This window comes from Podarcis erhardii (assembly GCF_964252035.2).
Source record: "Podarcis erhardii genome assembly, chromosome: 9".
NCBI lineage: Eukaryota > Metazoa > Chordata > Lepidosauria > Squamata > Lacertidae > Podarcis > Podarcis erhardii.
Window position 1 is genome coordinate 25,614,284 of NC_138512.1, and position 17,849 is coordinate 25,632,132.

A 17,849-nucleotide genomic window follows, 5' to 3' on the forward strand; every position below is an offset into this window, starting at 1 on the left:
TGAGTGGTCTCAGCAGCTCCGACATTCTGGCTATGGAGTGCAAAGTGCTACGTTGACATAAGCTTGGTTACTTCAGCAACTTCCCTGACAGTTTATTTTGGAGACATAGAGTCTGAGTGACAAACTGGATTGTTCACTTACTGCTGCAATACATTTCTGACCAGAAAGGTGGGTGGAGGATCCTTAATTTGTCGATGTCTCGTCATACATCTTTGCCTGCCAACCTTAGCCAAACAACTTGACAGAATCAGTAATTTTTTTCTGTTTACAAGACTGTTGATTTACACCCAGAAACAGTGCCAGGGATAAATAGCCTTGAAGCAAAGCCAGGTGTCCTTTTAGGAACGCAGCCCAGTTCTTGTTACTGGAAGTGCCAAATGTAAATGAGAAATAAAAACAAAGCTGGGTTATTTTTAAAAAGTTATTGCATAGCAGCAACAACAAAACCTCCAACTGTTACTGTTGTTCTTGTGCCATTATTAAGATTACACCACCTTAGACATTTGAGTTTGAAAAATAAAGAACGCTTGGAAGCCATCTTGTTTTACTGTGATACTTACATAGAATTCAATAACTGGTTAACCTGAAAATCTTTTGGCTCAGTCCTGTGGCAGAGTGTCCACATCATAACTGGGTGATGAGCTCATTTGACTCAACTGCATGGTATCGGATGAGCCTATGAGATGGCATAGATTACAGTCTGCTAATCACTAAAATATTTAATAAAATAAAATAAATGGCTTAACCAAACTATACCACATGCATCAACTAAAAATTCCAGGGGAGCATTGGTCTTCAAGTGGTCATTATCACCACTCTCCATTATTCTAGGAGAGGGAAAGGAAAGGAACAAAGTAGAGTTACTAGGCATTTTGAGCAGAGATTGGAGAACATTGGGGGGTTTTTTTGGACAAATTTAAGGTATCCACTTGAAATAATAAAATACTGTATTTGAAATAGTTCTGGAATATGTGGAAAGGGCGTGAGTTATTCTAGAGGCCTCAAGGCTCTATCCCAGCATCCTCATCAGGTCCTCAACCTTTTTAACAGCAAAATCCTTGGCATGTATACTCAGAAGTTCTGTTGAATTCATTGTGAGTTACCACCTTAGGGCACAATCCTATGGACATTTATTCAAGCAGAAACGGAGAACCCATGGCCTTCTATGGTGGGTCAGGCTGATGGGAATGGTGGTTCAGCATCTGAAAGGTCACAAGTTCTCCCCAGTCTTGCATGCAGTGCTTTTTGTGTGTGACAGTATTCACCAGTTCAGGGTACCTGCACCCCCCCCCCCCCCGCTCATGGCAGCCATTTTGTTCTGGCACCCAACACACTTTATATAGAGTGTACAGTGGTACCTCGGGTTAAGAACTTAATTCGTTCTGGAGGTCTGTTCTTAACCTGAAACTGTTCTTAACCTGAAGCACCACTTTAGCTAATGGGGCCTCCTGCTGCCGCCGGAGCACGATTTCTGTTCTCATCCTGAAGCAAAGTTCTTAACCTGAGGTAATATTTCTGGGTTAGTGGAGTCTGTAACCTGAGGTACCACTGTACTGGCACCTCATTTGTTTTTTAAATCAAAAAAGTACTTCCTGTACTGTAGATTAAGTATCTTTGTCCTGGGAGGCAGTTCCAAGCACAGATTTGAACAAAAGACCGTAGTTAGTTCTCTTTCAACAAGATTCTCACGTTTCTGTCTGCAAGTGCAGTATATTATTATTATTAATTAAATTTATAGAAATTCTGTGGGCCTAATAAAATAGCAAGAATGGCAAGGAGTGGGGTAGAAGCCCACACCCATCAGGACTGCTAGCTTCAAAAGGCAGGGCTTCAGTGGCCTGTGTAACACTTTGCTCTTCCTCATATATAACAAACCAAGTTTAAATTGTGCAATTATATGCAAATTTTTATATAAGTAATGCTCCTACATGTTGCAGCATTCAGCTTTTCTTAACAGCACTTTCTTTTCCCCACCAGAATCGGCTCACAGCCTTCTGGGTACTCTCTGTATCTATGTGTTTTTTATAAAAAAAAAATACTTCCTTAAGTACTTTACTCTGCCACGTTACTCTATTGTGGTTGAAGAAAATAAGCAGGACAGTATGTATTTGCTTCTTTCAAAGCAGACCAGTGGTTCAGGTTTTTATTAAATATGTAAATATTACATTGGGTATTCTACATACAACAGATGGATAAAATAGTACAAAATATACACCATCCAGTTTAAACAGTTTTATAAAAACGTAAGTCATTGCTGTACCAGACAAAATTTGATCCTAAGGAAAGTTTGTGAGAACCAAATGTCTTTCCCTAGCTTTCTTGGGCTTGTTACATTATGAAGAAAATCTTTAAGCCTTTGCTCCCATGAAGTCATATGAAAATAAATAATAAAATAGATGATAGTACAGTAGTTCTATATGTTCAACTACCCTGGTGTGAAAGACATTAACAGGGTTAACCAACATCACATCTTCCATGTGTGTGTGTGTGTGTGTGTGTGTGTGTGTGAGAGAGAGAGAGAGAGAGAGAGAGAGAAAGAAAGAAAGAGAAAGAGAGATATGGTGGGGGTAGAGTACATGTTGTTCAGATTAACAGTACTCAGGAGAGCACTGATGGGACACCTGGATTTCCAAAAGCATTTTTTTCAAAACCATTACCAGGGGTTTCCAGACCCTTGTGCAAGGAGACCCACTTCACTGTGAGCTGAAAAAGACAAACAGTGTAGCTGGAGTGAGGTAGAGCACACGAACTGAGCTACCCAGAACCATATTTTGTTTGGTTGGAGGAAACACGTATGTGAGGCTATTGGGAAGGCTTATTTTATGAAATGTCAATGCTTCTCAAGCATTAACAGGTTGCTGGAAGCATAAGATATTCTCCCCCACCGGCTTCCTTTTTTTTGAATTCAGAATTTCTAATCCTTACATCCTTAGGAAATAATTGTGCATGGCCATGGGCCTGCAATGATCTTCCGGCGCTGTAACTTGCAAAGTTGCATTGGGTCAGGAAGCCTGAACCCGAAAACTGTTGCATCACATGGCTGCGGTCTCCTGAGTTTTGGATCGAAACCAAGATGTGCAACTACATTTTCTATATTTGCATTGTTCTGAACACCTATGCGTTTATCTAGAATGGTTCACACAGTGCAAAGTCTCCATTTAAACATAGGCGTTTGTGAGAAACACGACAATGTTATTCTCTGTACTACAGGGAGCAGTTCTCACATACAATTTTCTTATAAAGGAATGGCAGCAACCGAGTTATTTAATTTTCTAGGTTGCGCCTTGCCTTCAAGCTTTATAGAAGAAGCTGCAGTCGAGATTTCTGCTTCTAAATATTCAAACTCAAAATGAAAGGTAGTATAATTTTCAAGTGTAGAAAGGAAAACAGCCAATTTACACATGTGTGGTAATTGTTCCAAGTAACTATTAGCAATGTGGTTCAAAAGAGTCCATTCACATATGCAACGGCCATTAAAATAATTTTTCACCATTTCGTTATTCAAATGATGTGCATGAATATGTGAATCGGACTGAAGGTGCAGCAGTTTCTTTCAGTTCTGCTTGCTGCACAGAACGAGTGCAGAAAAATAAATACATGTTCAATAGTACCGCCTTCACTCTTACTATGTAAATAATTCCTTCTCAATAAGGCCGTATATAACAAATATGGCTTCAGGTTTGAGCATTTGGTGGGGGAGATGGACACACACAGAATCTCTTTGTTCACAGTATGATCTTAGAATACTCAGAAGTAAGTTCCGCTGTGTTCAACGGGCTTACCTGAAAGTAAGTCACTTTCAACTCAATGATACTTCCTTTTGAGTATTCATAAACTGGTTGTTTCCATATACCACAGCAGTTCATTCTAAAACTAAGTGGTAAAAGGATTTCAGACCAATCTGCATCAATGCAGTTTTAGTCAAATCTTCTGCTTATAACAGCCTCTTGACACCTAGAAAAAGATTTCCATTTCCCCAAGTTAAGATGAACAGCCTAAAAAAGAAAGGGTACATAGGCTTTCCGACACTTTGGATAGTGTTTGAAGTTGCTCAGGTAATATTCATGGCACAAAACGGCACTCACTGCCTGGCTAAAGAACACATAAGTCACAACTAGCCACCACGTTAAATTGTTAAACCCAAACATGACGGCCATCGACAGGTATATTAGAAGTTCGGCAAAGTAATGCGGACAGGACACAAACTCAAACCAGTCGCCGAAAGGAATACTGTGGTCCAAATTTAGTACTTTCCCTGAAATAGCAAAAAGTAAACAGGTGTTAGCCTTGTCTAGCTGAGGAATAATGTTGAAATACATCCCATTTTCACCAGCACTGATCTAATTTGTGGGTATTAGTGTTGTGGGGAAAGCAACAATACTTGCAAGATTATGGATGTGCAAGGTATTGTAACGTTTTTTTACCTGCAGGAGCAAAAGCTAGACTAGAACAAACAGCAAAATATCTTACCTGATTTATTTTTTCTAAGATTAGCTAGAATCACATGACATCTATGTTGATGAACAGAGGCCCAAATGAACATCAAGACTCCAAGGACGTGGTACCAGCAGACAGTCAGTCTGTGATCTTTCCCTGAATTATGCAGAAAGAGGGTATGTTTAGATGCTAAAAGAATCAGAATCTATATTTCTTCTAGCAGCTAGCTCAGGCGTTTCTCTCAATTGCATGTCTCATCTTGGATGACCCTCTTAATACCATGTTCAAGATACAGGAGTCTCAAATTCTTCTCTACAGTCCTTATTCTAAAGATCTGGCATAAAGTCATGCTTATAGTTTCTATGATATCCCCTACTAACATAAGAGGCAAAAAATTAAGTAGTGTTTGAGCTAGGAGAGCTGGCAAATCAACACATAAAGCAGGAATGAGGAACCTGTGACCCTCCAGATATTTCCACCAGGTCCAGTCATCATGGCCAATGGTCAGACATGATGGAAGCTGCAGTCCTCCTGGTTCCCCAACCCTGATTTAAAGGAACATTGCACAGAAGTGAAATAAATTATGGCATATTTCTATAGATCTGATAACTAATGGGGGAATTTTTCATAAAAGCAAATGAATTTAATAAAGCAACAACTTATAGACACTTACAGCAAATTTAATATGCTGTACTTCTGTGATTCATCAACAGGAACTAGTTTAAAATCCCAGCTCTGCAGTATGTACTATCCCAGAACTCACACAGGCAACAGAAATATCTCTGTCCCTGCCTGCTCCCAATTCTGTTTGATTTAATTCCCCCCCCCCCCCACAAAAAAAGAGCTAAAGGCATTTTACTTTGGTCTACAATAAGGGAAACAAATATTTATAAAAACACTTATGGCATAAATTTGCACAAAACTACATGCAAGTATGTGCCACAAAGTTCTACTTCAGTAACTATTTCAATCCAGTCTGCAAAAGAGTTCTGCGTAAACTAAAAGCTCACATTCTGATTTGTGAACAGAAGCTTGCCCTAGTAAATGCATTCTTTATTATCCTTGTAATTATGTTTGACCTGCGCCGAAGAATTGATGCTTTTGAATTATGGTGCTGGAGGAGACTCTTCAGAGTCCCATGGACTGCAAAACCTATCAATTCTTAAGGAAATCAGCCCTGAGTGGTCACTGGAAGGACAGATCGGGAAGCTGAGGCTCCAATACTTTGGCCACCTCATGAGAAGAGAAGACTCCCTAGAAAAGACCCTGATGTTGGGAAAGATGGAGGGCACAAGGAGAAGGGGACGACAGAGGACGAGATGGTTGGACAGTGTTCTTGAAGCTACAAACATGAGTTTGACCAAACTGCGGGAGGCAGTGGAAGACAGGAGTGCCTGGCGTGCTCTGGTCCATGGGGTCATGGAGAGTCGGACACGACTAAACGACTAAACAACAACAACAACAACATGTTTGACCTGTGCTTTCCTACATTGAACAAGTCTCTGCATTGCTAGTATTGGGGAACTAAAAGAAATGGACACCTCAAATTTTAAGGTGAAAAGATACTTATCTCTAATCTAGACCTATATTAAAAAAACTGAATAAAAATACTTCTGGGGTGGTTTTTCAATGGCAAGCTACATCCCAATGTATCTCAGAGTAAGATGTCCCCAAACCAGATCAAGGATTTGATGTTAGGAGTAGTTTGTTACTATGGTTTTCATTTGAAAAAAGGGGGCATTTTAAAATTCTTATAAGTTGATAGCTTTCTATACTCTTATGTTCCATTTTGCTGTGTGTTGACCAGGCTTTAGCCCATGAAAAACAAAGAAGCATTATATAAGATACTGATGCTAAATAAGAGACTTACCTTCCTGGACATTGGTTGGCACTTGACATAACAGAGTTAAGCCCAGCAGAACATAGTAACAGAGTCCAAAGCAGTACTGTACAATATGGATGACACCTCCTGAGAACACACTGATGTGAAGACACTCTTTTAGCCGTCTACAGCTGTTTAACCAGACAAAGAGGCAAACCAGGAAAACAGACAGGGACTCACCACCTAGAAATCCAACACAGGTTACGGTGTAAAACAACTGCTCTTTTCGCCAGACATGTCAGATTCTCATTAAAAGGCAGACGAACAGCAGGAGCAAAAGAGAAAGTAAATGCTTGCAAAAACAAGAACTCAGACACATTGCATTATATTCGCATGCAGAATTCCAAGAACTTAGCAATATCGGTAGAACCATTATTGCATCAGGCACTTTCAAAACTGTTCATTTACTTTATGAATAATCTGGCTCATCTCATCAGGGCAGCGAATAATGTATTTCATCATAATTGCAAAACATCCACCTACTATGAGATTCAAGTGCAAGGCTGCTCATCTGAATGATCTAGGTGGCGAATTTCTTGCCTGTGAAAAGCTAATGTGTCTGATACAAGGGTCCCACCCTAGCCATTTTTCAGACATGCAAGGATTTTCTCTTTTACATGAAGGAACATTCAAACAAAAAAATGCTCCACCTGCATTCTCAAGTGGTACACTTGCAGAAGAACCCAAACCCTGAAATGTGTGCTCAAGGGAAACTTGCATCTGTAAATGACAGGGGAAAGTAAAGGAAGTCGTTCTACTGCCAGTGGTGCAACTGTGAAGATATGTTAAAAAATTATAGCATGCACTGATATACATGTTCAGGGGAAATAGTTTTGAGTTTTAAGACACTGTTTAAGTGGAGCAGATAGAGACCTGAGGAAAGGATCCCACAAGAAGAAAACAGCCTTATATGATGACCTCTGTTGGGAGGGCGTATGGGGAACTGTGACCCTGTTAATTCTCCTCAACCTCTTCATGTGCCACCCCCCTCCACGAAGGTCTGAAGGGTGGCAACACGAGAATGGGCCTGTTCTGCAATGGCTCCCTGCTTGTGGAATGTTCTCCCCAGGGAAGCTTGTCCAGCACCTTCATTTCATATCTTTAGGAACCAGCCAAAAATGTTTCTCTATAACCAGGCCTTTGGCTGATTAAATATTCTATGGCCTTTGAAATATGTGTGTGTGTGCGCTACTGCTTTGTTTTTATTTATTTATTTTAATGTAGTTTGCGTTCTCATTTTGTCTTTTTAGGTTGTGAACCGCCCTGCGATCTTTGGATACAGTGGTACCTCGGGTTACAGACGCTTCAGGTTACAGATTCCGCTAACCCAGAAATAGTACCTCGGGTTAAGAACTTTGCTTCAGGATGAGAACAGAAATCGCGTGGCGGCAACAGGAGGCCCCATTAGCTAAAGTGGTGTCTCAGGTTAAGAACAGTTTCAGGTTAAGAACGGACCTCCAGAACGAATTAAGTTCTTAACCCGAGGTACCACTGTATACAAATTTAATAAATAAATAAAATTCTCAGGAGTCAACACACCTCCATCTTGGTCCTGCGATACTCCATCAAGAATGCTGAGGAAGTCCTGAAGCCAAATAGGGAAGGGCTTTGACAGAAGGTGGCTTTGGAGAAGCAACAGCAGCACGGAACCGTTCCAGATCACCGACACAACATAGAAGTGGTAGAACCACCTGTAGAAGGAAGCACTGACAGTTTACTGTTTTATTCCATACAACCACATTCCCTATACAGTGGTGCCTCGCAAGACGAAAAGAATCCGTTCCGCAATTCTCTTCGTCTAGCGGTTTTTTCGTCTTGCGAAGCAAGCCCACTGACAGCTTAGCGGATTAGCGCTATTAGCGGTCTAGCGGCTTTTAGCGATCAGCTGAGAAGCGGCTTATCAGCGGATCAGCTGAGAAGCGGCTTAGCGCTTAGGAAAAGGGCGAAAAAAACCCGCGGGAACTCACAAGATTTTTTCGTCTTGCGAAGCAACCCCATAGACAAATTCGTTTAGCGAAGCGCCTCCAAAACGGAAAACCCTTTCGTCTAGCGGGTTTTCCGTCTTGCGAGGCGTTCGTCTTGCGGGGCACCACTGTATTCTAACCTTCTGTTGCCTTTCCTTCATTTGCCATGGGCGACTCACAAAAATATTTTACCCAATACTCCCTTCCTTCCTTCACTAAACTGCCAGGGTAATATGTTCATTACCATCTCAAGTAGCAACTTTCAAAACATCTTTTTGTCATGTTTATTGGCTTTGCCCATTTAACAATAGGAAGCCACGGCACCCACCCAGCCTAGAATTAATGTTTTAGTTCATGCCTTAATTTCAGAGAGAATGAGATTGGCAAGACCATATACTGAATTGAATGACTATTTCTGGAACAACAGCAGACTCAAAACATAATTTTAAGTTCGTCCACATTGCTTGGAATGATGCCTTAGATTTTTTTTTCATTATTCTGCTGAATAAGAAATTACAATTCCGATTTTGTTCATTTTGTCTAAAACATACTGCATGGGCTGCAACCATATGCATCTTACTCAGGAACAGGGTGGATAAAAATAAATGATTTCAAAATTATTATTTTTTAAAAATGGATTAAAATAAATAAATTGGATTTTTAAATATTTAAATTGGATATTTAAAATAAAATGCTTTTGGAGGAAAAGTCTTTCTAAAGATAGTTCTCTATTTAAGTTACATTATAGTCCAAAGGCTATTCATCAGGAAATAAGGATTTGTTTTAAGTTTTTCATGTGTGCTAAACTCTGTGTAAGGTATTTTTTTTAAAAAAAAATATTGTAGCACATCAGTTAACAAACATGGATGCATATGCTATGTTATTGTTTTAGTAAAATAGTTTAAATTGTTATTAAGGAAATGATTTTTTCTCTCCTTTCAGTAAAGTACAGCAGAAAAGTTGTCCAAATATAAATAGTTAACTCATTAAACCCCATCATTTAATAATTATCTATGTATCTCTAATAGTACTGTATAACCAAATCAGTAATTTTTGATATAACTGTAAAAACTACTCTGAAAAATTATCATTCCAAAAACGAAACTTTCATCTGGTTGTAAACAGTAAGATTATACCAGGAAAAAAATGAGTCTTTCTGTTAAAAAAAATGATTTAAATCAAGTCTTACTGACTAGTGCTTTATTTTATATATTTTTTCAATTTTTTTAATTGATTTTCCAAAATTTTTAAACAAACAAACATACATCTTAACTGTACTTAATCCAATCTTAGTAACACTGTTAAGTGACTTCCTCACTGATTAGTGGTTTAAACCGATTTGATGTAAATCAAATCCACCCTGCTCCGGCATTGCAGGGGGGCCGGACTAGATGGCCCTCGGGTTCCCCTTCCAGCTCTACAATGCCATGCGTCTCATCAGGCACTCTGCACATGCCCAGGAACACTGCATTGACCCCCGATTCATAGGGTCGCTTCGGTCACCTCTTGGGCACGTCGAAGACCTGCAGCTGGGGCGGGCGCGGCTGGCAGCCGCTCTTGGTCTTGCCGTAGCGGAGGAGATCCTGGAAGACCGCCGCCAGGCTGAGCGAGGGGCGCCCGGGAGGGGGCTTCAGCCGAGGCAGCCGCAGAGCCAGCAGCGCCGCTAGGAAACTGGCGGCCAGCACCAGCCACAGCTCAGCCATCTCTCCAGCAACTGCGCAGCCGCAAAAGCTGTTTTAAAAAACCCTCACACTTCCTTATTCGTTCCCTCCCGTCACATGGTGCGTTTTTTTTTTTTTTAAAGGACCGGCACCAATCAGCTATTGCCCCTCCGCCAGCCAATAGAAATGAGGGGTGTTCGTCACCTCAAAGACTACATAACTGCCAAATCATCCATTGGGCCCGCCTCTGAAAGCTTTACATTCGCTATTTGTTTCGCCATTCGGCTTTTAATTGGCGTTCCCATTTGTCACTTAAGGTTCCGGCCGCTCAGCTCATAGAGATAAGTAAAAGTGAAGAGCGGCGTAAGCTGTTTCCCGTATTTTGAGTGTTTGTGCGCCCGGTGAGAGCAGGATTATTCCGTCTTCATTAAAGTTTGCTTATTTTTAAAAATATTTCAACCCGAGGAAGGAAAAAGCAACCAACAGCTTACAAAGAGAGCCGGGAAGGTGCCCTCCATCCTTATTTATTTAACCAGACGGCACCTCTTACCTGGTTTACAAGAAGTATCAACATTATAAATAAAATCAACGTTTAAAATCAGCATCAACTAACAAGAGATTGAAATGAGTTTCTGGATAGCCGCCCAGAGTAGCTGGGGAATCCCAGCCAGATGGGCGGGGTATAATAATAATAATAATAATAATAATAATAATAATAATAATAATTAGGTTTGCTCAGAAGAAAACGATTTCAGCAGCTGCCAGAAAGAATACAGGGAAGGGACCTGCTGGTGTTAATAGGCAGGGAGTTCAAAAGTGTAGGCAGTGCCACGCTAAAGCAAACAAACAAAAACAAACTTTTTTTTCTAAGCGTAGAACAAGTATTGTGTGCCAGTTCCACAGACTGGTCAAGCAGACCACTCTCCAATCCTACTTTCTGTACTCTGCCCCATAAGTATGATCTATGGGGTAAGGCACGTGATCCCACATGTTAAATGGATTCCAAGCCACTAAAAGATTTTATGTACCAATAGTAACCTTGAACCTGGCCCCATAACGAATTGACAGCCAGTGGCGGATCTCTTGAGCACAGGTGTCCTGTGCTGAATGGTCTCAGCCACTGTGATTCTGCATTAGCTGCAGCTTCCAAATCAAGCACAAGGGAAAGCCCCAGACGAAGTGCATTGCAACAATCTATCCTTCAAAACCCCTACCCATGTTTCTTTACATTTTGCCGGATTGCAACCTGCACTTTAAGTCTTTGTTTTGTAAGGAATGTGTTTGGAAAAATCAATATTCCTGAGAAGATGGACTATTCCGATCCGCCAGCATTCAATGAGTGGTTCCTGTGCATCTCACATTGTTTTAAATGAGCCCACTTTCCTTCAGCCTCAAAAGGGAAGTGCTAATAAGTGATAACATTGCATGTGGTATAGACACCTTTTCTTGAGACAGTCCTTGCGGCTGAGATGAATGGCGCTTGCAATAATGTACGCTAAAAACAAGTCTTGTTCTGTTGTATGGTGATGCATAAATGACACTACACATTATGCCTCACCACTAGATGGTACCAAATCCCTGTATTTGAATTTTAAAAGGGAGCTAGTATCTCATAGAGTTTGAGAAATAATTTATTGGTATCTGTTTTCTGGAGTCTAGTTGCTGTGGACTTTAATTTGATCAGATGATTGGTACAAGCAGTCCTTTGATGGGGCTCATCCATACTTCCTTTTGTTTCTAGGCACAAGTCTGAGCTTTAAAGCTCCGTGTCTGAACGGTTTTATTTTTCCCCAGGAAAACCTGTGTTTCACTGTTGAATCAGAGCAAACAGCAGGTGGGTTTTCCATGGATGGCTGTCTGCTCCAATTCAGTGGTAAAACACAGGTTTTTGCAGGGAAAGCACTAGGATAAAAAGAAAAGAAAAACCTTGTGTGGACATGGAGCTTGAAAGTGTGGACTCGTGCCTGAAATGCACGGTGCAAAAGGAAGTTTAGGTGAACTTGTGCATTGATTCATCATTAAACACCATAAAATATACTGTTGGCTAAATATTGTTTTAAAACCTTTACTAAAAACTTTATAGTAGCACAGTCCTCTAAAATACTCTGGCTGGGATCCAAAGAGCCAGTTTGAGCATGACCAATGCAATTTTTAAACTATTTCCCCTGTAAACAAGAGATGTCCAGGCATTTGACAAACTGCTTTTGAAACTCTTTTCAATGTCAAATGCGTTTTTCTGTGTGTGACATTGAAGGAGGGGGACTGCTGCTCAATATAAAAGCCCCCATAGCAACCTTTGCCAACCAGATGCTCTCCAGATGTCTTGGACTACAATTCACATTTGCCTAACAACAACTACAACTACAACAACCATTTATTTATTATATAATGCCCATCTGACTGGGTTGCCCCAGGCACTCTGGGAGGCTTTCAGTAAACCACAGTAAAGCATCAAACATTAAAAACTTCCCTAAACAGGGCTGTTTTCAAATGTCTTCTAAAAGTCAGATAGTTGTTTATTTCCTTGACCTCTGATGGGAGGGCATTCCACAGGGCAGGCGCCACTACCAAGAAGCCCCAATGCCTGGTTCCCTGTAGCCCCACTTCTCGCAGTGAGGGAACCGCCAAAAGGCCCTCGGAGCTGGACCTCAGTGTCCGGGTGAATGATGTGGGTGGTGAGGCTCCTTCTCGTATACAGAACTGAAATTCTGTGAGGGAAGAAAAACTATGTTGCTCTTCTCCCAATATTTATTTAATAATTTCTTACATTTTTCTTGTAGTTGCTGTAGAAGGAAAACCTGTGTTGTTATCAGTAGGTCAATGGATCGGGAATTTATTTTTTACAACTAGCTTTAAATTATGCAGATTACAGAGGGCAACTATCTCCCCTTCCGTTACTAATAGCAGTGGAGGTGGAAGGAAGGTAATTGCAGAAACCTCAAGGGGAGATAGCATTAGCCCCTTGCCCCCAAGCACCCCAGCCAATGCAATTCCTTCCCCCGCTGTTGCAATAAATCTTGACTGCTTTCAAGTTTATATCCAGAATAAAACATAGAGTGATCCAATCATGGGTCTCATTCCCACCATCAGTTCTAGCTTGGACCACAGTATGAGTCCTTTGGTACTTTACAGATTAACACTGCATCCTAAATTTATGCAGAGAACCTTTAGTGGAAAAGGGAATTAAATTCTAGCCTGTGGCTTCTTTCCTTGCAGTGCTAGCAGAGACTAAGGATCAAATTAGACATGGTGTTAAAAACTTGCAGGTTTTAAAAATGCAAATTGCATGGAGGTATAGGATGACAAATGGGATCAGAGCAGGCATGGAGTTAAATTCCCTCTCAATGCCTTCTCTGATCTTATTAATTATAATCCCACCCACCTGATGCAATTCCTTTTTTTTTAAAAAAAACAACCCCTGCATTTTAGATCCTAAGATGTATTCAGCAGCCTACGTCCTTGTTGTGGCAAGTAGCTAGTTTTGGCCTTAGAGTGTCAGGTTGAGTGGTAGTGGGACAAATCCAGTCTTGTTTTCACAGTGACCCTTTGGCAAGTCTATAAGTTACTCCTTTTCCCTACATACTCACATTTTTACACATACACACCAGTGCATTTGGATCTCCCAAGCACAATTACACAACTGTTTAAAGATATATGTATATACACAAATTTGTGTGACCACACGTTTATGTATTTACTGTCAGAAACACTCCTTTAACTCTCATGTGAAAGTTGGAGCTGCCATAAGGAGGAGATGTTTAGCTTAGGGATTCAGAGCACAACTTGATTTATACAGGGAGAGGTGCTGCTCCATTGTGCTGTTATTCTGCTATCAAAATCCACTGACAATACTGACAGAACATCTAGCGACAACAACCTAACTCTTTGATTCCTCCTACTTTAAAATTCTGTCTAGAAAGGAGAAGTCTCTGATAAGGGCAGCAGTTCATACACAGAACTGTAAACCTTGTGAACTTATCAGCTAGATGCATATGATCCTGCTAATCTTTTTGTGAAATACGGAGAGGCACCAAAAATGTCACTTTCTCCACAAGATGTTGCAATCACTCACAAAGTCCTTAATTGCATAACCCACCCTTGGCCCCTCTCTGCATATCAGTATGCTTAGTTTTAGCAGCAACAAAAAACTCGATTATGGATCTTTCCCAGTGCTATTTTTCTAGGGAAAAAGGTGCTGGAACGCACCATAAACACCCTGTTTGTTCACTTATAATGGCAATTGCACTCACCTGAGAGGTGCCGGAACTGAGTTCTGGTGAGTTCTGTCTAAAAAAAAGCCCCTATCTTCCAAATATTTTTCTACAGTTATTGCAGTAAATACTCAGTTTGTCATTCATACATGACATGGATCTAGACATCTTCCACCAAAGACTATCTTCTGTTGTATGAGTATCTTATTTTCTCAGCACCAAATGAATTTTTTTCTTGCTGGGAGCTTATCAACGGGATTCCTTTTACTTTGTGTGACCTCTGCCCTGGACACTCAAAAATGACAGTATCTGGTCTTCACAGAATATACAGGGGGAGGAGTGCTAGGGAACTTGCTGCTAAGAAGGTGGCTTGCTTCAAGTTGATACCTTTGTTGCTGTTTGTGTTTGACAAAGAGAAAAAAAGAGCAAGTACCTTTCCTTCCAGAGGGATGCGGGTGGCGCTGTGGGTTAAACCACAGAGCCTAGGACTTGCCGATCAGAAGGTCGGCAGTTCGAATCCCTGCGATGGGGTGAGCTCCCATTGCTCAGTCCCTGCTCCTGCCAACCTAGCAGTTCAAAAGCACGTCAAAGTGCAAGTAGATAAATAGGTACTGCTCTGGCGGGAAGGTAAATGGTGTTTCTGGTTCGCTGCTCTGGTTCGCCAGAAGTGGCTTAGTCATGCTGGCCACATGACCCGGAAGCTGTACGCCAGCTCCCTCGGCCAATAAAGCAAGATGAACGCCACAACCCCAGAATCGGCCACGACTGGACCTAATGGTCAGGGGTCCCTTTACCTTTACCTTTTTACCTTTCCTTCCCCAAAACTGCATTTCCTAGAGGTGTGAATGAACAGCTTTGCCCAATTTGTTTCTACTGTCAAACACTTAAGAGCCACACTAGATGTAACATGAGGAAGATCTATAATTATATTTCCTGGAAAATTTCCCTTAGTTAAAAGCTGGTGAGAGGCAAGTAAGGGGGATAAATGATAGAGGTATATGAAATTATGCAGAAACTGTATGGGGAGAATCTCCCTCCCTCTCTCATAATACTAGAACTCAGAGCCATCCATTCAAGCTGAATGTAGTGCCTGTCTTTTTACCCATCTCCTTTAGCAACTATAAGCAACTCAGAGAGGTACTTCAAGACAGAGGAAAGTGTGTGTGAGCCACTCAGAGTGCCTGGGAAAACCCAGCTAGATGGGTGGGATATAAATAATAAATGGGTGGGATAATAATAATAATAATAATAATAATAATAATAATAATAATAATTTGTATGTGTAAGAATGATTTAATCTTCATGTACACTAACTTGAAACCTATTCACACCTTCCCTTTATGTCCTGGGGAAAGGGAGAGAAGGGGTGGTGCTGTGGTCTGAGCCTCTTGGGCTTGCTGATCAGAAGGTCGGCAGTTCAAATCCGTGTGACAGGGTGAGCTCCCATTGCTCTGTCCCAGCTTCTGCCAACCTAGCAGTCCGAAATCATGCCAGTGCAAGTAGATAAATAGGTACCACTGCGGTGGGAAGGTAAACGGTATTTTTGTATGCTCTGGCTTCCGTCTTGGTGTTCCATTGCACCAGAAGCGGTTTAGTCATGCTGGCCACTTGACCCAGAAAGCTGTCTGTGGACAAACACCGGCTCCCTCGGCATGAAAGCGAGATGAGTGCCCCATAGTCGCCTTTGTCTGGACTTAACCGTCTAGGGATCCTTTACCTTTACCTTTACCCTTCAGTGGGGTGTGTGTTATGAGACTTGCCATGTGGAAACAGTTGTACGGATGCAAGCTCTTCCATGCAGTTTTGAAGCCCAAGATGGGTCACTGACTTCTTCATTCAGTTTAGTTTTTGAGTTCATGAATGCCAAAAAATGAAAAAAAGAGATAGCTTCCATCGTGGAGTGGAAGTACACCAGTGCCACACAGAAGTTAGCTCTCGAAGTCATTTGCAGTAGATGAGCAAGAATTCCCTCTTCCCAAAAACTGAACAATAGCAGCTGCAAGATTACTCCACCTTCCCCCTAAACTCTACTACTGACATGAATAAAGCTTGGTATGTAGCCATTTTTGTGTTGTGGGCTTGGTTCAGTCCTGACGCTCAGAACAAATTCCTGGGCTCTGTCTTCTCTAATTCTAACTCTAATCTTAGGTTTTTGCACAACGCCAAGGCGGACCCCACAAGCTTTGGTAGAAGGCCTGAACAATGGCAGGACATCTGCTTTGGATGCAGAAGTTCCCAGTTTTAATCCGCAGCATTTCCAGGTACAGCTGTGGAAGACCTCTAGAGAGCTGCTCCCAGTAGTGCAGACATTACTGAGTTAGATGGATCAGTTGGTGTGACTCAGTACGAAACAGCTTCCTGCATTTCTGTGTTCCCAAGCCTGAAGTCTCCACACCACCACAGCATACCTCAGATCCTGGAGATATTAACAGCAGAAGATGGATACCGCCATTGTGCCCTAAGTTTGAACTTCCCTGTGACGGCGGTCTGGCCAACATTAGATGGTCAGTGGTCCATTGGCCTGACTCAGCATGGCCATTCTTATGTTCTTAGTCCTTTGGCTACATGGATCGGGTAAATGCTCCTCATCCACCTCTAGCCTCTGTCCTGATCCCATGAACTTTTGTTCTCCCACCGCTTCCTTTGTGGCTGATCAGCAGATAGGAGGTTTGCACTGCAAGTAGTCCTTCCCTTCCTGGCATGGGCCGAATGTTTTCAACCTCTGTCTGCCAAGTACTTGCTTAGGAGTTTATTTTTGTAGTAGCAGGGTGGGTTTCTCCCCCTGTCTTTCTTATTATTATGCTTTTTATATATATATTAAAAAATCCCCATGTGTTTCCTCTCATGAAATGACTTTGTAAATATTTATTGCAAATGTGTGTTGTTGTGGTTTTTGGACGAGGGTTAATATGATTATCAATAAATATTTGCTAACAGTTGTCCTTACTAACCCTTGCAGATATTCATTCCAGGCAACAGGAAATAAACCAGCTAGAGCAGCAGTTCTCAACCTGTGGGTCCCCAGATATTGTTGGACTACAACTCCCATCATCCCTGAGCTCTGGCCTTGCTAGCTAGGGGTGATGGGAGTTGTAGTTCAACAACATCTGGGGACCCACAGGTTGAGAAACGCTGAGCTAGAAGAGGCTTGCAACTGGCTTTGAGGGGTTGGGAAATATAGGTGGGCAAAGAGCTGAAAGATGTGATGTTCGCAGTTGTTACACAAAGCTTAGAAATGGGCCTGGGCCTCCTTGAAAAATGTGGATGGATGGATGGATGGATGATTCTGTCTTGTCATCTCAAAGAAATGTGCATGCACACGAAAGCTCATACCAATAACAAAATTAGTTGGTCTCTGTTATGTACTGAAGTTCTCACCCTGGGCCAGCAGGGGGATACTGTAGATAGTTATGCAAATGAAGGATCGAAAGTGACGTTCAGTGATTGCATAGTTTTAGAAAATGGCAACAGTTACATTGTTCTGGAGCTCTATATAAGCAGGCTGACTGAGCTCTTCAGTCAGTTCTGTTCCATCTTACAAATAAAGAGCTGCTTTGGAAGAATCGCTGTGTCGTCTGATATGTTCGCCCACAACTTAACAGTCTCTAAGGTGCTACTGGAAGAATTTTTTTAACTGACACCTGGAAGTTTCAATCCATGGCTTGAACTTCCTTGCATCCAAAGACATTTGTTA

General features: G+C 41.5%; 1 protein-coding gene and 1 long non-coding RNA gene across 2 annotated transcripts; one reads left to right on the top strand and one right to left on the bottom strand.

The window, feature by feature from the left end:
• The first annotated feature begins 1,310 nt into the window (after window positions 1–1,310).
• LOC309349689 lies at window positions 1,311–2,900 on the top strand. The gene is made up of 2 exons (XR_014160084.1): window positions 1,311–2,501; window positions 2,557–2,900. It is a non-coding gene; the product is annotated as an uncharacterized lncRNA (long non-coding RNA).
• A 311-nt stretch (window positions 2,901–3,211) lies between these two features.
• On the bottom strand, window positions 3,212–10,009 carry SRD5A3 (steroid 5 alpha-reductase 3). The gene is made up of 5 exons (XM_081875934.1): window positions 9,787–10,009; window positions 7,859–8,010; window positions 6,308–6,502; window positions 4,471–4,593; window positions 3,212–4,255 (listed from the first exon to the last, which is right to left on the bottom strand). The coding sequence occupies exons 1-5, from the start codon at window positions 9,984–9,986 to the stop codon at window positions 3,996–3,998; spliced, it is 930 nt and encodes a 309-aa protein (XP_081732060.1). The 5' UTR covers window positions 9,987–10,009; the 3' UTR covers window positions 3,212–3,995.
• Window positions 10,010–17,849: the final 7,840 nt, after the last annotated feature.